At 37.0% G+C, this 22,421-nt stretch overlaps 1 protein-coding gene across 1 annotated transcript; it reads right to left on the bottom strand.

Annotated features, from left to right (window-relative positions):
• Positions 1-4,309: 4,309 nt before the first annotated feature.
• LOC133559915 (mannose-P-dolichol utilization defect 1 protein-like) lies at positions 4,310-21,640 on the bottom strand. The gene is made up of 7 exons (XM_061911913.1): positions 21,511-21,640; positions 18,749-18,814; positions 11,644-11,776; positions 11,485-11,570; positions 8,550-8,668; positions 7,138-7,248; positions 4,310-7,051 (listed from the first exon to the last, which is right to left on the bottom strand). Exons 1-7 carry the CDS (start codon positions 21,635-21,637, stop codon positions 6,902-6,904), a joined length of 792 nt encoding a protein of 263 aa, XP_061767897.1. The 5' UTR covers positions 21,638-21,640; the 3' UTR covers positions 4,310-6,901.
• Between the last annotated feature and the right edge of the window lie 781 nt (positions 21,641-22,421).

Genomic DNA, 22,421 nt, shown 5'->3' with positions numbered 1-22,421 from the left:
CCCGAGGATGTCATCTATCAGGTAGACACAACAACACACACCTCATCCATCCATCTTTTTCCGCTTATCTGAGGTCGGGTCGCGGGGGCAACAGCCTAAGCAGGGAAGCCCACACTTCCCTCTCCCCAGCCACTTTGTCCAGCTCCTCCCTGGCGGATCATGTTGATACCATGTGAGTAGATGTTGATTTAAATATTGATATTATGTGAGTGAATATTGAATAAAATGTTGATATCATGTGGATAATGTTGATTAAAATCTTGATACCATGTGAGTAAATGTTGATTAAAATGTTGAAATCATGTGAGTGAATATTGATTGAATAAAATGTTGATACCATGCGAGTAAATGTTAATTGAAATGTTGATATCATGTGAGTGAAAACTGACTAAAATCTTGATACCATGTGAGTGAACATAAATTAAAATGTTGGTATCAAGTGAGTGAATAATGACTAAATTATTGATACCATTGGAGTGAATGTTCATTAAAATGTTGATACCATGTAAGTGAATATTGATCAAAATGTTGATACCATGTGAGTAAATATTGATTAAAATGTCGATATCATAGAAGTGAACATTGATTAAATGTTAATATCATGTAAGTGAATATTGATTAAAATGTTGATATCATGTGAGTGAATATTCATTAAACTATTGATATCATGTGAGTAAATGTTGATTAAAATGTTGAAATCATGTGAGTAAATATTGATTGAATAAGATGTTGCTAACATGCGAGTAAATGTTGATTGAAATATTGATATCATGTGGGTTACTATTGAATAAAATGTTGGTATCATGCGACTAAATGTTGATTAAAATCTTGATACCTTGTGAGTGACTATTGACTAAAATCTTGATATGAAGTGAGTGAATAATGACTAAATCATTGATACCATTTGAGTAAATGTTGATTAAAATGTTGATACCATGTAAGTGAATGTTCATTAAAATATTGATATCATGTGAGTGAATATTGATTAAAATGTTGATACCCTGTGAATGAATATTAAGTTGAAGTGATATTGAGGGATATTGAGTGAATGAATGTTGATTAAATTGTTGATACCATGTGAGTAAATGTTGATTGAAATACTGATATTATGTGAGTGAAAATTGAATAAAATGTGGATATCATGTGACTAAATGTTGATACCATGTGAGTGAATATTGATTAAAATTTTGATACTATGTGACTAAATGTTGACTAAAATGTTGATACCATGTGACTAAATGTTGACTAAAATGTTGATACCATGTGAGTGAACATAAATTAAAATGTTAGTATCAAGTGAGTGAATAATGACTAAATTTGTGTGGATATTCACTAAAATATTGATACCATGTAAGTGAATATTGATCAAAATGTTAATACCATGTGAGTATATATTGATTAATATGTTGATATTATGTAAGTAAACATTGATTAAAATGTTGATACCATGTGAGTGACTATTCATTAAAATATTGATATCATGTGAGTAAATGTTGATTAAAATATTGATACAATGTGAGTGAATATTGATTAAAATGTTGATACCATGTGAGTGAATATTGATTAAAATGTTGATACCATGTGAGTGAATATAAATTAAAATGTTGGTATCAAGTGAGTGAATAATGACTAAATTATTGATACCATTTGTGTGGATATTCACTAAAATATTGATACCATGTAAGTGAATATTGATCAAAATGTTAATACCATGTGAGTATATATTGATTAATATGTTGATATTATGTAAGTAAATCTTATTCAAAATGTTGATACCATGTGAGTGACTATTCATTAAAATATTGATATCATGTGAGTAAATGTTGATTAAAATATTGATACAATTTGAGTGAATATTGATTAAAATGTTGATAGCTTGTCAGTAAATGTTGATTAAAAATGTGATATTATGTGAGTGAATAGTGATTAAAACAATTGATATAATGTGAGTGAATATTGATTAAAATCTTGATATCATGTGAGTAAACATAAATTAAAATGTTGATATGAACTGAGAGAATAATGACTAAAATGTTGATACCATTTCAGTGAATATTGATTAAAATGTTGATACCATGTAAGTAAATATTTATTAAAATATTGATATCATGTGAGTGAATATTGATTAAAAGGTTAATACCATGTGAGTATATATTGATTAATATGTTGATATTATGTAAGTAAATATTAATTAAAATGTTGATACCATGTGAGTGACTATTTATTAAAATATTGATATCATGTGAGTAAATGTTGATTAAAATATTGATATCATGTGAGTGAATATTGATTAAAAGGTTAATACCATGTGAGTATATATTGATTAATATGTTGATATTATGTAAGGAAATATTAATTAAAATGTTGATACCATGTGAGTGACTATTTATTAAAATATTGATATCATGTGAGTAAATATTGATTAAAAGGTTGATACCATGTGAGTGAATATAAATTAAAATGTTGGTATCAAGTGAGTGAATAATGACTAAATTAGTTTGTTATCAGCCTCGTGCACGCTCTGTGTTAGTACACTTTTGTTTGTTCTTGTTCTATTATTTAAAATTAAATCATGTTTTCTCACTCCAGGCCTGCCTCCATTTCTGCATCTTGGGGTTCGTCACTAACAAACTCTGACAGGCTTACGCTAAATGTGTTTGTGGTTGCTGTGAGGTAACACTGACATTTGTTGTTTATATATTATTTGCAATCAATCAATGTTTATTTATATCGTACTAAATCACAAGTGTCTCAAAGGGTAGCAAAAGACACAACGACATACTCGGTTCAGAGCCCACATAAGGGCAAGGAAAAACTCCCAAGCCAGTGGGATGTCAATGTGAATGACTATGAGAAACCTTGGCGAGGACCGCAGATTTGGGTGGCCCAACAATCAGATCTGGAGTTATGGTTGAGATAGGTGGTCGGGAAATGTGCCAAAAAAGTCAGAAAACTTGGAATCAATGCAGATCTCCGTCCAGTCAGTCGGTAATTAGAAAAAGCTCCCTTTAAATGATTGCAAATTTTGGTCCGTGAATATGGTGGTGGGCAGGGCACAGAAGAAAAGGAAAACCACACCATGGAAGTGAAAATGAACATCATAAAAAGCTCAAAAAGGTTGATTGGCAACACTAAATTGGCCCTAGTGTTTCAATGTGAGTGTGAATGTTGTCTGTCTATCTGTGTTGGCCCTGTGATGAGGTGGCGACTTGTCCAGGGTGTACACCGCCTTCCACCCGATTGTAGCTGAGATAGGCACCAGCGACCCCAAAAGGGACAAGCGGTGAAAAATGGATGGATGGATTTTATTTGTAAAAAGCCCTTTACATTGAGAAAACAAGCTCAAAGTGCTACAGTGTATTAGGATAAAATAAAATATTAATAATAATAAGATAATAAAAATAAATAAAAATAAAAACTAGAACATCTTGATAGTTATAACTAGTATGCATAAATCTATAGAATTTTTTATATTTAAAAAAAAAAGAAGGGTTTTTAAGTTGTTTTTTAAAGCATCCACAGTCTGTGGTGCCCTCAGGTGGACAGGGAGAGCGTTCCACAGACTGAGAGGGCCGGAGCAGAAAGCCCGGTCTGTAAAGTGAAAAGGGCTTTGAGTCACTAGAGAAAAGCTCTATATAAATATAATACACTTCACTACTTCCAGAAGGACAATCCACCAATCAGGCCTATATGGTAGAGTGGCCAGACGGAAGCCATTTCTTAGTAAAAAATAGTTTGCCAAAAATGCACCTGAAAGACTCTTAAACCATGAAAAACTTAATTCTCTGGTCTGATGAGACAAAGCTTGAACTCTTTGGCCTGAATGTTGGGAGGAAACCAGGCACTGCTCATCACCAGGTCATACCATCCCTACAGTGATGCCTGGTGGTGGCAGCATCATGCTGTGGGGTTGGTTTTAAGCGGAAGGAACTGGAAAAAAAGTCAGGATAGAAGAAAAGATGAATGCAACAAAGTACAGAGACATCCTGGATGAAAATCTGCTCTTGTTGTGGGTTCTCCTGGCCCACAGTAGACAGTTTGAATTGAGTCTTGGGTGGCTTTCTTTCCAGCAATATGAATTGTACAACTCCAACTCCCACCCCTTTCTCCTCCCGGCTGCCGCCTTTTAAACAGAGTGACAGGTGATTACATAACCAGGCCCAGGTAGGCCATCTACGCACCAGTCGCTGATTTCGAAGCCGGTCCAGGCACACCCCGCTTCGCCGCAGGCCCACAGGCCACGCCCCCCCCTCCACAGGCTGTTGACCGACGCTTCCTATACCCAACCTGATGGAGCTTGAGAGCTGCTGCAAAGCGAAATGGTCGAAACTGCCCAAAGATAGGTGTGCCAAGTTTTTGGCATCGTACTCAAAAAGACATGAGGGTTTAATTGCTACCAAAGGTGCATCAACAAAGTATTGAGTAAAGGGTCTGAATACTTGTACAGGTGGTTTCTTAATTTTTTGTTTTTTTAATACATTTACCAAAATGTCTTTAGAAAAACAAACAACACTTTGCTCATTGTCGTTATGGGGTATTGCGTGTAAAAATTGATGGTCTCTTTTTTTTGGTGGAATAAAGGCTGTAACATAACATAATGTTCCATCATGAATTGATTTAAATAAATATCCATTCTCTTTGTCAAAGGGGAACATTATCACAATTTCTGAAGGGCTAAAAACAATAAAAATCAGTTCCCAGTGGCTTATTTTATTTTTCGACGTTTTTTTCAAAATTTTACCCATCACACAATATCCCGAAAAACGTCTTCAAAGTGCCTGATTTTCACCATCGCTATATCCACCCGTCCATTTTCCTGTGACGTCACTGCGTGACGTCAATTCAAACAAACATGGCGGATAGAACAGAAAGATATAGCGATATTAGCTCGGATTCAGACTCCGATTTCAGCGGCTTAAGCGATTCAAATGATTACGCGTGTATTGAAACGGATGGTTGGCGTGTGGAGGCAGAAAGCGAAAACGAAATTGAAGAAGAAACTGACAGCGGCAACGAGGACGAATTCGGCATTCGCCTTCTAACCAACGATTGCATCTTTTGACCACTGGTGCAACTTGAATCCGTCGATAGGTATGTGTTTGTTTGGCATAAATGTGGGTGGAGGGAAAGGCTGGATGCAAATATAGCTACAAATCAAGCATAATGATGCAATATGTACATACAGCTAGCCTAAATAGCATGTTAGCATCGATTAGCTTGCAGTCATGCCGTGAGCAAATATGTCTGATTAGCACATAAGTCAATAACATCAACAAAGCTCCCCTTTGTGATTTTGTTGACTTTATCGTTGGAAATGCATCTGCTTTGAGTGTCGCAGGGTATCCACACATCTCTGCGCCATCTCTGTCGTAGCATCACTATCATCGGTAAAGTGTGCAGAACAATCGAGGGACTTTCGCATCTTTTGACCACTGGTGCAACTTGAATCCGTCGATTGGTATGTGTTTGTTTGGCATTAAATGTGGGTGGAGGGAAAGGCTGGATGCAAATATAGCTACAAATGAGGCATAACGATGCAATATGTACATACAGCTAGCCTAAATAGCATGTTAGCATCAATTAGCTTGCAGTCATGCCGTGAGCAAATATGTCTGATTAGCACATAAGTCAATAACATCAACAAAGCTCACCTTTGTGATTTCGTTGACTTTATCGTTGGAAATGCATCTGATTTGAGTGTCGCAGAATATCCACACATGTTTGTCGTAGCATCGCTATCGTCGGTAAAGTGTGCAGACCAATCGAGGGACTTTCGCATCTTTTGACCACTGGTGCAACTTGAATCCGTCGATTGGTAAGTGTTTGTTTGGCATTAAATGTGGGTGGAGGGAAAGGCTGGATGCAAATATAGCTACAAGTGAGGCATAATGATGCAATATGAACATACAGCTAGCCTGATTAGCATGTTTGCATCGATTAGCTTGCAGTTATGCCGTGAGCAAATATGTCTGATTAGCATATAAGTCAATAACATCAACAAAACTCACGTTTGTGATTTCGTTAACTTTATCGTTGGAAATGCATCTGCTTTGAGTGTCGCAGTGTATCCACACATCTCCGTGCCATCTCTGTCGTAGCATCGCTATCATCGGTAAAGTGTGCAGAATAATTGAGGGCCTTTCGCATCTTTTGACCACTGGTGCAACTTAAATTTGTTGATTAGTATGTTTGTTTGGCATTGAATGTGGGTGGAGGGAAAGGCTGGATGCAAATATAGCAACAAATGAGGCATAATGATGCGATATGTACATACAGCTAGCCCTAAATAGCATGTTAGCATCGATTAGCTTGCAGTCATGCCGTGAGCAAATATGTCTGATTAGCACATAAGTCAATAACATCAACAAAACTCACCTTTGTGATTTCGTTGACTTTATCGTTGGAAATGCATCTGCTTTGAGTGTCGCAGAGTATCCACACATCTCTATGCCACATCTGTTGTAGCATCGCTATCGTCGGTAATGTGTGCAAAACAATCAGGGGACTTTCGCATCTTTTGACCACTGGTGCAATTTGAATCCGTCGATTGGTATGTGTTTGTTTGGCATTAAATGTGGGTGGAGGGAAAGGCTGGATGCAAATATAGCTACAAATGAGGCATAATGATGCAATATGTACATACAGCTAGCCTAAATAGCATGTTAGCATCAATTAGCATGCCTTGACCATTGATATGTCTGATTAGCACTCTCCACGTAAGGCGTTTCAATCGCCAAATTCACCCTTTTAGAGTTCGGAAATCAGTTAAAAAATATATGGTCTTTTTTCTGCAACATCAAGGTATATATTGACGCTTACATAGGTCTGGTGATAATGTTCCCCTTTAAGGTTTACGGATGAGCTAAAGTATAAATCCTTTTTGGGACAGAGGGAAGAAGATCTATTCATGGACCGTTGTCATTTCAGTGTCCGGTACTTTGTTTAGAATCTTTTGAGTTCTTTTCCAGTAGTAGAGAACCTGCACAACTATCACGAGGTTGCAGGCCACTGATACCACGTAGGTGACGACCAGCAGCGTGTCCCCGGTCTCCTGTGGACACAACATGCAGGCGCTGTGATATATCATGTCTACCTTTCATTTCATAGGAATAATTAGTGTAATTGTTTGTTTTTTACTTGCACCGAAGTGAAGACGCGCGCCAGCGATCCAGCAAATAAGATGAACACAGTCATAGCAGACAACTGGCCAGTGTGTCCATTCCGGAAGTTGGTGACTCCTTGGATGATCTGCAGGACACACGTGGTTTATTTGTGTATTTACAGCAGGGCAAAAAAGTATTTAGTCTGCCACTGATTGTGCAAGTTCTCCCACTTAAAATGATGACAGAGGTCTGTAATTTTCATCATAGGTACACTTCAACTGAGAGAGACAGAATGTGAAAAATCCAGGAATTCACAATGTAGGAATTTTAAAGAATTTATTTGTAAATTATTGTGGAAAACAAGTATTTGGTCAACCATTCAAAGCTCTCACTGATGGAAGGAGGTTTCGGCTCAAAATCTCACGATACATGGCCCCATTCATTCTTTCCTTAACACGGATCAATCGTCCTGTGCCCTTAGCAGAAAAATAGCCCCAAGGCATGATGTCTACACCCCCATGCTTCACATTAGGTATGGTTTTCTTGGGATGCAACTCAGTATTCTTCTTCCTCCAAACATGACGAGTTGAGTTTATACTCAAAAGTTCTATTTTGGCTTCATCTGACCACATGACATTCTCCCAATCCTCTGCTATATCATCCATGTGCTCTCTGGCAAAGTTCAGACGGGCATGGACATGCACTGGCTTAAGCAGGGGGACACGTCTGGCACTGCAGGACTTCATTCCCTGTCGGCGTAGTGTGTTACTGATGGTAACCTTTGTTACTTTGGTCCCAGCTCTATGCAGGTCATTCACCAGGTCCCCCTTGTGGTTCTGGGATTTTTGCTCACCATTCTATTGATCATTTTGACCCCACAGGATGAGATCTTGCGTGGAGCCCCAGATTGATGGTGATTATCAGTGGATAATTGCCCCCCCAGTTGATTTTTTCACACCAAGCTGCTTGCCCATTGTAGATTCACTCTTCCCAGTCTGGTGCAGGTCTACAATTCTTTTCCTGGTGTCCTTCGACAGCTATTTGGTCTTGGCCATAGTGGAGTTTGGAGTCTGACTGTTTGAGGCTGTGGACAGGTGTCTTTTATACAGATAACAAGTTCAAACAGGTTTCATTAATACAGGTAACGAGTGAAGGACAGAAGAGCTTCTTAAAGAAGAAGTTACAGGTCTGTGAGAGCCAGAGATCTTCCTTGTTTGAAATGACCAAATAATTATTTTCCAACATAATATACAATATAAATTATTTAAAATTCCCACAATGTGAATTCCTGGATTTTTTTGACATTCTGTCTCTCACAGTTGAAGTGTACCTATGATGAAAATTACAGACCTCTGTCATCATTTTAAGTGGGAGAACTTGCACAATCGGTGGCTGACTAAATACTTTTTTGCCCCACTGTAGTTGGCGGTGACAATGTTTGTGTACCCTGCTGACGATGACTGCAGGCATGTTGGACGCTTGCATGGTGGTCACCACTGACGAAGGAGTGAGTGGAGACATCAAGAGAAACAACAACCCCAAATACACCAACACAAAAACAACACCTGCAAGACAGTCACCAAACGTTTTTGTAAAAAGTCAAGAAGGACGTATTTTCTAGACGAATACAATTTTTTTTTTTTTAATGTAGAGCCTTTTTATTTTATCTATGATTATTTTCAAGAACTAAGGATTTATGGACATAAGCACAATGTTGTATATTTTTGGGAGAACACATTAAGTTAATTTAGAAATGTTATATTTGATATATCTTTTAAAACATATATTTTTATAAAAAAATGTCTTCACAAAGTGTATATTTTTTACCGAGAAGCAATAATGTTCAATAGACATGAGGTAATTATTTTAATTAATTAATTTTTTAATTATTTTAAAACCTCTTCTCACTCCGGCACTTACATACATATATATATATATATATATATATATATACATATATATATATATATATATATATATATATATATATATATATATATATATATATACATATATATGTATATATATATATATATATATATATATATATATATATATATGTATGTATATATATATATATATATATATATATATATATATATATATATATATATGTATATACATACTTTATTAATCCCAGAGGGGAAATTACAATTTTCAGCACAATCCCATTCAAGATCCGACAAACATTACAGGGACACAGAACAGGATCGCTGACAAAAAAGGTGAGATACAGGTAAACAATGGGGCGAGATGGGTCTAAAATAGCATCGGTCTCAGCCTGGGCCCCTGGAGAGGGGGTCCAGACTGAGGCCAAGGAAAAAACAACTCATAGCCATAGCACACATCCCTCTTACATGTGTGTAAGAGGGATCCATCAAACATCAAATAACACTTTAAAGGACTTTAAAAGAGCAGAGCTGTTACAACCAGCCACTTCTACATACAGCTATGAATAAAAAGTAAAAGAAACATATACACTGTGGTGGCTTCTGCGGTGTTCCACGCCATCGTCTGCTGGGGTGGAGAGCGTGTGGCTAGAGACAGGAGCAGACCCAACAAAGCAATCAAGAGAGCCGACTCCACTCTCGGCCGCCCACCAACTCTCGGCAAGTGTCCAGTCTGCATGGTTGAGCGAGGATGCGTCCAAGGAGACCGAGGTGTCCGATACCTGCTCATTCAGCTAAGACACTGTGAAGCTTGTCCGTCCCGCCGCTCAGCAGTCCTGTCTCTTCATCCGCTCCAGTCCCTTCAAACAGACTCTGGTGTGGCAGAGACCCAGCAGCTGGTCTCCATGGCCAAAAGGCTCCCGGGAGGCAGATCCAGAAATTCACAAAAAAGCACCGCAGAAGTCACGAAAGTGCCAGTCCCAAAGGGTCCCGAACCAAAAGGCAAATAAATGAATAAATAAATAAAATAGATAAATAAATATGTATGCATATATACATATATATATATATATATATATATATGTGTGTGTGTGTGCATATATATATATATATATATATATATATATATATATATATATATATATATATATATATATATATATATATATATATATGGGCTTCACGGTGGCAGAGGGGTTAGTGCGTCTGCCTCACAATACGAAGTTCCTGCAGTCCTGGGTTCAAATCCAGGCTCGGGGTCTTTCTGTGTGGAGTTTGCATGTTCTCCCCGTGAATGCGTGGGTTCCCTCCGGGTACTCCGGCTTCCTCCCACTTCCAAAGACATGCACCTGGGGACAGGTTAATTGGCAACACTAAAATTGGCCCTAGTGTGTGAATGATAAATGGGTTGTACTTGTATAGCGCTTTTCTACCTTCAAGGTACTCAAAGCGCTTTGACACTACTTCCACATTTACCCATTCACACACACATTCACACACTGATGGAGGGAGCTGCCATGCAAGGCGCCAACCAGCACCCATCAGGAGCAAGGGTGAAGTGTCTTGCTCAGGACACAACGGACGTGACAATGTTGGTACTAGGTGGGAATTGAACCAGGGACCCTCGGGTTGCGCACGGCCACTCTCCCACTGCGCCACGCCGTCCATAAATCTAACATATAAATGTGAGTGTGAATGTTGTCTGTCTATCTGTGTTGGCCCGCGATGAGGTGGTGACTTGTCCAGGGTGTACCCCGCCTTCCGACCGATTGTAGCTGAGATAGGCGCCAGCGCCCCCCGCGACCCCGAAAGGGAATAAGCGGTAGAAAATGGATGGATGGATGGATATATATATATATATGTGTGTGTATATATATATATATATATATATATATATATATATATATATATATATATATATACATATATATATATATATATATATATATATATATATATATATATATATATATATATATAATAACAAAACTTAATTTATTTTTCATATGTTGTATAGTTCGGAAATTTTTTATATTTTTTGAAAAAAAAAGTTTTTTGTTTTTTTAATTCAATCTTATTATAAAAATAATCCATGAATTATTTTTCTTGAAAAGTGTATTAACTTACCTTGAAAACTAAAAAAAACAACAAAAAAACTTTCCCCCATTAAAAAAACATAAAATGCCAGTAAAAAATAATAAACATCAAAAGGCGGAAGGGACACACAGCTCTACACCGCACACAAAGATCAGTGTCACTTCCACGTCAATCACAGTCCATTTGGTTATGGTTATGGTTATGGTCATGGTTTATATTTATTTCAAACATGAACATTTTTACTCTCGTTTGATCAACTTTGGGCGGATTTATCTTGGGAGGAAAATGCGATGAGCATTAAAATCTGTCTTCATTTTTTTCCAAAACACACATGACCAACTTTGAGTCGCAAATGCGACAGTTTGACCCTGGAAACAGGCTAAAAGTTGTCTAACCTTTGGCTGTCCTTTTAGTGTAGAACTGAATGAGGAAGCCGACGGTGACCGTCTGCAGCATGACGAAGAGCGCCTCACCCCACGCGCTGTTAAGAAAACATTAAATGAAGATGAAAAGAAATCGATTCAAAACATGAGGTGTCCTGATATGTCCTGGACCTGAAGGGGAAGCTGTTGGTGACGCTGTAGGCGATGCTTCCTGTGATGGCCAGCAGCTCCACCAGCACAGACGGGAAACTTAGACCCTCTGCACTTTTTGCTTTAATCACTTTCACAATCTGAGGCAACTTCACTGGAAAACAACAACAACAACAAAAAAAACTCAAGAAAACGTCATCTTGTCAAGTTATGCAAATCTTGACCACAAGGTGACGCCAAAGATCACAAACAGTTCAAGTCTAAATTCAGCAAAACCGTTCCTCATAAAAACGTTATTTTATGGACAAAAACATGGCCTTTCCTTTTAACAACACTCAGTAAACGTTTGGGAACTGAAGAGACTTATTTTTTAAGCTTTTCGGGTGGAATTCTTTTCCATTCTTGCTTGATGTACAGCTTAAGTTGTTCAACAGTTGTTGTGATATTTTATGCTTCATATTGAGCCACACGTTTTCAATGGGAGACAGGTCTGGACGACATGCAGGCCAGTCTAGTACATACACTTTTTTACTGTGAAGCCACGCTGTTGTAAAACGTGGCTTGGCATTGTTTTGCTGAAATAAGCAGGGGCGTCCATGATAACGTTGCTTGGATGGCAGTATATGTTGCTCCAAAACCTGGATGTACCTTTCAGCATTAATGGTGCCTTCACAGATGTGTAAGTTACCCATGCCTTGGGCACTAATACACCCCCATACAATCACAGATGGTGGCTTTTGAACTTTGCGCCTATCGCAGTCCCGATGGTTCTTTTCCTCTTTGGTACGGAGGACATGACGTCCAGAGTTTCCAAAAATAATTTGAAATGTGGACTTGTCAGACCACAGAACACATTTCCACTTTGCATCAGTCCATCTTAGATGAGCTGGGCCCAGCGAAACCGTCTGAGTTTCTGGGCGTTGTTGATAAATGGCTTTCGGTTCGTATAGTAGAGTTTTAACTTACACTTACATATGTGGCGACCAACTGTGGTTACTGACAGTGGTTTTCTACAGCATTCCTAAGCCCAAGTGGTGATATTCTTTACACACCGATGTCGTTTTTTTGATGCAGTGATTGAAGGTCCGTAATATCATCAATTACGTGCAGTGATTTCTACAGATTCTCTGAACCTTTTGATGATGTTACATATGTAGATGGTGGAATTCCTAAATTCCTTGCAATAGCTTGTTGAGAAATATTGTTATTAAACTGCTTGACAATTTGCTCACGCATTTATTCCCAAAGTGGTGACACTCGCCCCATCCTTTTTTGTGAATGACTGAACATTACATGGAAGCTGCTTTTATGCCCAATCATGACACCCACCTGTTCCCAATTAGCCTGTTCACCCGTGGGATGTTAAAATAAGTGTTTGATGAGCATTCCTCAGTATTTTTTGCCACTTGGGCCAGCTTTTTTGAAACATGTTGCAGGCATCAAATTCCAAATCAGCTAATATTTGCAAAAAATAACAACGTTTTCCAGTTTGAACGGTAAATATCTTGTCTTTGCAGTCTATTCAATTGAATATAAGTTGAAAAGGACTTGCGAATCATTGTATTCTGTTTTTATTTACGAATTACACAACGTGCCCACTCCACTGGTTTTGGATTTTACAATTTTACCAAAAAACTGGCATTTCCGGCATAAACTGTATTTTAAAGGGACACATTCAGGCAAATGTTTGTTTGTTTTTTACCTTGAAATATACAGTTGTTACACCATACCATATAAGTATTAGTCAAGCAGGTATTTGATTTTTTTTCATCGTTTTTTAAAATGCAAAAGTTGCATTTTTTTCCCCCAGAAAAAAAGTGTTGTACTTTCAAAAAATATAGATTTTATTTTCAAGGAAAGAAATAGCAGAAAACATTTTGTTGCAGGCCCATTTTCTAGTTTTTGTGCATTGTCAATGCTGGATTAGATGAGATGTATTTACTACTGCTGCCACTAGATAGGGACATTGTTTCATGTAAAATGCAGTAAAGATTTTTACTGAGTGATTTGTTTTTTAAATAGTACACAAACGGCGCAGGATAAAGATTTTTTCAAAACAAAAATGGTTGACTTTTAACGTGGCTTCATCAAAAAAAAATGTTTTTCAAGAAAATGTAAGTTTTCCAAAAGTCTTCCAGAATAAATCGTTTTTTTAAGCGCAAACAATACTCTTTTTAAAAGTTATGGCCGATTGTGGCTATCGATACCCTGAACGCACACCAAAAAACACAAATATACATACTTAGTTTTAAAAATATATAATCATATAATATTAATATGAAATATAATATAATATAATATAATTTTAAATATATTTACTAAAATGTGCAGGTTTTAGACTAATACCGATTAATTGTTCAATTATCTATGTTTTTGTTCAAAAAAACAACTATTATAAAGTGTAGTGTCACTCTCATAAATTGTAGTGTCACTCCCATTAAGTGTAGCGTCACTATCATAAAGTGTGATGTAACTACCACAAAGTGTTGTGTCACGCCCATAAAGTGTAGTGTCACTCTCAAAAATTGTAGTGCCACTCCCGTAAAGTGTAGCATCACGATTATAATGTGTAATGTAACTCCCATAAAGTGTTGTGTCACTCCCATAAAGTGTAGTGTCACTCTTAAAAAGTGTAGTGTCACATTCATAAGGTGTAGTGTCACATTCATAAGGTGTAGTGTCACATTCATAAGGTGTAGTTTCACTCTCATAAAATGTAGTGTCACTCCCATAAAGAGTAGCATCACTCTCATAAAGTGTAGCGTCATTCTCGTAAAGTGTAGTGTGACCCTCCTAAAGTGTAGCGTCACTCAAAGTGTAGCGTCACTCTCACCAAGTGTAGTGTCACTCCCATTAAGTGAAATGTCACTATTATAAAGTGTAGCGTCACTATCTAAAAGTGTAGTGTCACTATCATGAAGTGTAGAGTCACTCTCATAAAATATAATGTCACTATCATACAGTGTACTGTCACTCTTATAAAGTGTAGTGTAACTCTCATAAAGTGTAGCGTCACTCTCATAAAGTGTAGCGTCATTCTCGTAAAGTGTAGTGTGACTCTCCTAAAGTGTAGCGTCACTCATAAAGTGTAGCGTCACTCTCACCAAGTGCAGCGTCACTCTCATAAAGTGTGGTGTCACTCCCATTAAGTGTAGCGTCACTCTCATAAAGTTTAGCATCATTCTCATAAAGTGTAGTGTGACTTTCCTAAAGTGTAACGTCACTCATAAAGTGTAGTTTCACTCTCACCAAGTGTAGCATCACTCTCATAAAGTGTGGTGTCACTCCCATAAAGTGTAGCGTCACACCCATAAAGTGTAGCGTCACACTCATAAAATGTAATGTCAGTATCATACAGTGTACTGTCACTCTTATAAAGTGTAGTGTAACGCTCATAAAGTGTAGCGTCACTCTCATAAAGTGTAGCGTCATTCTCATAAAGTTTAGTGTGACTCTCCTAAAGTGTAGCGTCACTCATAAAGTGTAGCGTCACTCTCATAAAGTGTGGTGTCACTCCCAGAAAGTGTAGCGTCACTCTCATAAAATGTAATGTCACTATCATACAGTGTACTGTCACTCTTAAAAAGTGTAGTGTAACTCTCATAAAGTGTAGCGTCACTCTCATAAAGTGTAGTGTGACTCTCCTAAAGTGTAGCGTCACTCTCATAAAGTGTAGCGTCACTCTCACCAAGTGTAGAGTCACTCTCATAAAGTGTAGAGTAACTCTCATAAAGTTTAGCGTCCCTCTCATAAATTGTAGCATCAATCACATAAAGTGTAGCATCACTCCCATAAAGTGTAGTATCACTTTCATTAAGAGTAGTGTCCCTCTCATAAAATAATAATAATCATAAAGTGTAGCATCATTATCATATAGTGTAGTGTCACTATGGTAAATTGTAGTGTCACTATCATAAGGTGTAGCGTCACTCTCATAAAGTGTAGCATCACTATCATAAAGTGTAGCTTTACTATCATAAAGTGTAATGTAACTCCCATAAAGTGTTGTGTCACTCCCATAAGCTGTAGCGTCACTATCATAAAGTGTAACATCACTCTCATAAAGTGTAGCTTCACCCCCATGAAGTGTAGTGTCACTATCATTAAGTGTAACTTCACTCCCATAAAGTGTAGAATCACTATCATAAAGTGTAGTGTCACTATCATTAAGTGTAACTTCACTCCCATTAAGTGTAGTATCACTATCATAAAGTGTAGTGTCACTATCTTTAAGTGTAGTGTAGCTATCATAAGGTGTAGTGTAACTCATAAAGTGTAGCGTCACTCTCATAAAGTGTAGCATCACTCTCATAAAGTGTAGCATCTCTCTTATAAAGTGTAGCGTCACTCTCATAAAGTGTAGTGTCATTCTCATAAAGTTTAGCTTCACTCCCATAAAGTGTAGCGTCACCCTCATAAATTGTAGCATCAATCCCATAAAGTGTAGCATCACTCCCATAAAGTGTAGCGTGACTCCCATAAAGTGTAGCATCACTCTCATAAATTGTAGCATCAATTCCATAAAGTGTAGCATCACTCCCATGAAGTTTAGTGTCACTTTCATAAAGTGTAGTGTCACTCTCAAAAAGTGTAGTGTCACTCTCATAAAGTGTAGTGTCACTCTCATAAAGTTTAGTGTCATTCCCATAAAGGGGAGCATCACTATCATAAAGTGTAGCATCACTCTCATAAAGTGTAGCTTCATTCCCAGAAAGTGTAGTGTCACTTTCATAAAGTGTAGATTCACTACCTTAAAGTGTAGTGTCACTATCATAAAATTTAATGTCACTATCATACAGTGTACTGTTACTCTCATGAAGTGTAATGTAACTCTCATAAAATGTAGCATCACTCAATTAAAGTGTAGCGTGCCTCTCATAAATTGTAGCATCAATCCCATAAAGTGTAGCATCACTCCCATAAAGTGTAGTGTCACTTTCATTAAGGGTAATGTCACTCTCATAAAATGTAGTGTCACTATCATGAGGTGTAAAATCACTATCATAAAGTGTTGTGTCACTGTCATAGAGTGTTATGTCACTCTCATAAAGTGTAGTGTCGCTAACATAGAGTGTAGCGTCACTCTTATAAAGTGTGGTGTCACTATCATAAAGTGAACCGTCGCTATCATGAAGTGCAGTGTCACTATCAAAAAGTGCAGTGTCACTATCATAAAGTGTGGTGTCACTACCATAAAGTGTAGCATCCTTCCCATAAAGTGTAATGTTACTATCATTAAGTGTAGCGTCCCTATCATAAAGTGTATCTTCACTATCATAAAGTGTAGCGTCACTCTCATAAAGTGTAATGTCACTATCATAAAGTGTAGTGTTACTATCATAAAGTGTAGCGTCACTCTCCCAAAGTGCAGCTTCACTCCCATAAAGTGTAGTGTCACTTTCATAAAGTGAAGCGTCACTATTATAAAGTGTAGTGTCACTCTCATAAAGTGTAGTGTCATTCTCATAAAGTGTAGTGTCACTCCCATAAAGTGTAGTGTCACTACCATGAAGTGTAGCCTCACTTCCATAAAGTGTAGCGTCACTCTCACCAGGTGTAGCGTCACTCTCATAAAGTGTAGTGTCACTCCCATAAAGTGAAGTGTCACTCCCATAAAGTGTAGCGTCACTCCTATAAAGTGTAGCGTCACTATCATACAGTGTCATGTCACTTTCAAAAAGTGTAGCGTCACTCCCATAAAGTGTAGCATCACTATCATAAAGTGTCATGTCACCATCATAGAGTGTTATGTCACTCTCATAAAGTGTAGTGTCGCTAACATAAAGTGTAGCGTCACTCTCATAAAGTGTAGTGTCACTATCATAAAGTGAAGCGTCACTATCATGAAGTGTAGTGTCACTATCATAAAGTGTAGTGTCACTATCATTAAGTGTGGTGTCACTACCATAAAGTGTAGCATCCTTCCCATAAAGTGTAGTGTTACTATCAAAAAGTGTAGCGTCACTATCATAAAGTGTAGCTTCACTATTATCAAGTGTAGCGTCACTCTCATAAAGTGTAATGTCACTCTCATAAAGTGTAGTGTTACTATCATAAAGTGTAGCGTCACTCTCCCAAAGTGCAGATTCACTCCCATAAAGTGTAGTGTCACTTTCATAAAGTGAAGCGTCAATATCATAAAGTAAAAAGTCACTCTCATAAAGTGTAATGTCACTCTCATAAATTGTAGTGTCACTCCCATAAAGTGTAGCGTCACTCCCATAAAGTGTAGCGTCACTATCATAAAGTGTCACGTCACTTTCAAAAAGTGTAGCGTCACTATCATAAAGTGTAGCGTCACTCCCATAAAGTGTAGTGTCACTACCATGAAGTGTAGCCTCACTTCCATAAAGTGTAGCGTCACTCTCACCAAGTGTAGCGTCACTCTCATAAAGTGTAGTGTCACTCCCATAAAGTGAAGCGTCACTCCTATAAAGTGAAGCGTCACTATCATAAAGTGTCATGTCACTTCCAAAAAGTGTAGCGTCACTATCATAAAGTGTAGCGTCACTCTCATAAAGTGTAGTGTCACTACCATGAAGTGTAGCCTCACTCCCATAAAGTGTAGCGTCACTATCATAAAGTGAAGCGTCACACCCATAAAGTGTAGCATCACACCCACAAAGTGTAGTGTCACTCTCATAAAAGCTGGACACACCGTGTTATGTTGAACAACTTGGATACACATCTAGTGTTTTGAGGACAAGACATCATTATTTTATCAACAAGAAGACATAGTTGTCATAAAGTCAGCGAGCAGTAGAGATGATGACCTCATGAAGCTCTGAAAAAAAAAAAATCACCCAAACCCCAATTTGCTATTTTTTCCAGAAAGTGTGGTTGTGGCACAAAAGTCAAGATTTAAGTCAGATGGCCAGAAGCTCAACAGAACATTCTGCTAACAACAGCTCAGCAAGGAAAACAAAGGCCTTAAAAGTCCTGGGCTCCATTAGTCTGGGACAAACTGTTCTCAAAACTGTATTCGATTTTACGGACTATTTTTCTATTCTCCCGGAAATAAGAATACGGGACAAAGTGCGTCCCTTGGCAGCTCAACACGGAACACGTGCATTTTGTCCATAAGAACGAGAGAAATCTGTCAAGGGTCATGTGGCAGTGTTCTTACCCATCAATGATCCCAAGATGATGGCGGTCCCCAGGACTTTGCTCAGTAGCGTCTTAAAACATGCTCCTGAAACAAAACAGAGAAAACAATTACCATAATATTAGGAGAATAAAGTTGGAATAGTGTTTAGAAATGTCCCTCCAACTACTAGATGTTTGTGTGCTATTTTAATTCAAACTATTGTATGTGTAGAGGTTGCCCTCTAGTGGGTTCGTCAGACCACCAAACACTGCCAGGAGAGCCCGGAATTCAGGGTATGTTTTATTTTCATAAATGTGCAGAGGCTTTTGCTTTCCAGCAAAATGTCTTTCTCTCCTGCATCTGCTCAGCAGCGCCTCCAACTCCAACCCCGTGTCTCAACCCGGCTGCTGCTAATAAAGGCGACAGGTGATTAGATAACAAGGCCCACCTGGGCCATCTACGCACCTGTCGCTGTCTTTGAGGCCAGTCCTGGCAGGCCTGCAGGCCACGCCCCCTCTCCACAGTATGGTATAATGAGTTTAAAAAAAAAATGAACAGGGAAAATGAACTGAAAATGACTGTATTATTGAAAAATGTTTTGTAAAATTATGAGAATGGTACGGTTTCTGGGATCGAGCCGTCTCTCAATATTTTTTGCTTTAAGTTGTGAGAAGAAAATTGGGTTACGGGCCAGCTACAGATAGTGTTGCGCAATATAGTTGATATACAATATAAATTATATATATATATATATATATATATATATGTATATATATATATACATATATATATATATATATATATATATATACATATACATATACATATATATATATATATATATATAGACGATGTACAATATAAATGATATACAATATGGATGACCCATGATCCGCTTGTCTCTTTGGGGCCACGGGGGGTGTTGGAGCCTATCTCAGCTCCAATCGGGCGGAAGGCGGAGTACACCCTGGACAAGACGCTACCTCATCGCAGGGCCAACACGGATAGACAGACAACATTCACACTCACATTCACATGATATACGATATAGATGATGTACAATATAAATGATATGCAATATAGATTATATACAATATAAATGATACACAATATAGATGATTTACAATGTAAGTGATACACAATATAGATATACAATATAGATGATATACAACATAAATTATATACGATATAAATGATATACGATATAGATGGTGTACAATATAAATGATATACAATATAGATGATGTACAATATAAATTATATACAATAAAAATGACATACAATATGGATGATGTAAAATATAAATGATACACCATATAAATGATATACAATATAGATGATGTAGAAAATAAACGATATGCAATATAGATTATATACAATAGAAATGATACACAATATAGATGATTTACAATATAAGTGATAAACAATACAGATATACAATACAGATGATATACAATATAAATTACATACGATATAAATGATATACGTTATAGATGGTGTACAATATAAATGATATACAATATAGATGATGTACAATATAAATTAAATACAATAAAAATGACATAGAATATGGATGATGTAAAATATAAATGATATACTATATATATGATATACAATATAGATTATGTACAATATAGGTGATATACAGTATAGATGATATACAATATAAATGATGTACATTATAAATTATATACAATATAATTGATGTACAATAAAGATTACATACAATATAGACAATATACAATATAGATTATATATAAAATACTGTAAATGATAAACAATATAAATTAAACACTATATAGATGATCTGAACCAAGGATGTTGTTGTGGCTTGTGCAGCCCTTTGAGACACTTGTGATTTATACATACATACACATTGATTGAATTATGATATACAATATAAATTATATGCAACATAGTTTATCGAGTGGTTTCGTCTGTGGGCAGGTGTACTGACCATGGCATGACTGTCCTTGATTGGCCTGCCCACTCTCCTGACCTAAACCCCCAAAAAGAATTTGTGGGGTTTTGTGAAGAAGAAGCTGAAAGACACCAGACCCAATAATGCAAATGAGCTACAGGCCGCTTTTGAAGTATCCTGGGCATCCGTAAAACCTCAGCAATGCCTCAGGCCGATTACCTCCATGCCACACCACATTGATGCAGTAATTTGTGCAAAAGGATTCCCAACCAAGTACTGAGTGCATCATTTAACATTTTCAAATGTTTGATTTTGTTTTGCTGTAGCGCCCCCCGCGACCCCAAAAGGGAATAAGCGGTAGAAAATGGATGGCTGTTATAAATCTTTTTTTTTACTAGGTCTGAGGAAATATTCAAATTTTTGGTTTTTGAGTTTTTTTTAAGCTGTATGCCATTATCAGCAATATTAAAATAAAAAAAGACTTGCAATATTTCAGTTGATGTGTAATGAATCCAGAATGTATGACATTTTCTGGTTTTTAGTTGCATTACAGAAAATAAAGGACTTTATCACAATATTCTAAAGATTTAAAGACCTGTATGAGCTAACTGGGCAGTGGCCATTTTACCTCATTTTTTTTAATTCCTCCAAAACCTGTAGAAAGGGTGGTCCCCACAAGTGATGATCAAAAACGTGGTCCCCATTCCAAATGATAACCAGTGTGTGCGTGCGTGTGCGTGTGTGTGTTTTGTGTGTGTGTGTGTGTGTGTGTGCGTGTGTGTGTGTGTGTGTGTAGGTGTTAATCCCCCCACCCCCAGGAGTGGGATAAGGTAGAAATGGATGCATAATTATTATTGTAGTAGGTTTTGCTGCCACCTACCGTCTATGAAGTTGTATTGCAGGAAAAAAGCAGTGTAGCACGACTCGGGGAGAAAATACGCCAACAAATCTCCTTTGAAAGGATCCATGAAAGAGGAACCTTTCTGCAAATACATTTCCTCCACCATTGTTAGCCCTTTTTCCTTTTTTTTTTTTTAAACAATCCAAAGGTCAACATATATTTTTATCTGCCATTTTCTGATTGGACGGTAATAAAAAACATTGGCTATTGGATTTTTAGGCATATAAGAATAATTATTATTATGTTATAATCGAATGGAATATTCGATAAAAATCAAAACTTGTTGAATTTTACAAATACATTTTTTTGTTTTCACATTAAACAATATCCATGACGTATAGTTTATGTATCAACGCGGTGACCTACTTTCGCCCGATAAAAGATAACAGTTGAACTTTGACTTTTCTTTGTGTACGTATGCCTGATAAGGACGATGGAAAAAAAAGAACGGTACAAAAAGGCACGTTGTATTTGTAATAAACAAAAATATGTGATATAAACCGGCCAAAATGCCAGTTTTTAAACAAACATATCCTCCAGAGAAGCAGCCGATTCATTTGTTGTGTTAAGAAAATATTTATAGTAAGTTTTTGGTGATTATTATTTGTCGGAGTTCAACACTGGAAAAAATTAGATATGAAAAAAACATTGTATTTTCTGTGTAGTTCTTGATACAATTAATGAAGTACTATCATGGAGTATTTACAGTACATTGGTGACAAATTCCTCATAGTTTAGGTGACTGTTGGCAATTTACCCAAACTTTAAACCAAAAATATTAAACAGTTTTGATTGTTTTTTGACTTTATTAAATGTTTGGGTAGATTTGTAATAATGAAAAAACGGTTTTCTTTTAAGTAGTGTAAAAATGTATCAAAGCTGTTTGTCTA

The sequence above is a fragment of the Nerophis ophidion genome, linkage group LG10 (genome assembly GCF_033978795.1).
Source record: "Nerophis ophidion isolate RoL-2023_Sa linkage group LG10, RoL_Noph_v1.0, whole genome shotgun sequence".
Lineage (NCBI taxonomy): Eukaryota > Metazoa > Chordata > Actinopteri > Syngnathiformes > Syngnathidae > Nerophis > Nerophis ophidion.
The sequence above is the reverse complement of the archived record's forward strand: the minus strand, read 5'-3'. Positions and strand labels throughout refer to the sequence as shown.

Coding starts and splice junctions, on each gene's coding strand:
- LOC133559915 (XM_061911913.1), bottom strand. CDS start 21,637: ATGGTGGAGGAAATGTATTTGCAGAAAGGTTCCTCTTTCATGGATCCT. Junction 7,249..8,549: donor CTGCAGTCATCGTCAGCAGG/GTACACAAACAT, acceptor TGTGTCCTGCAG/ATCATCCAAGGAGTCACCAA. Junction 7,052..7,137: donor GCGTCTTCACTTCGGTGCAA/GTAAAAAACAAA, acceptor TTGTGTCCACAG/GAGACCGGGGACACGCTGCT.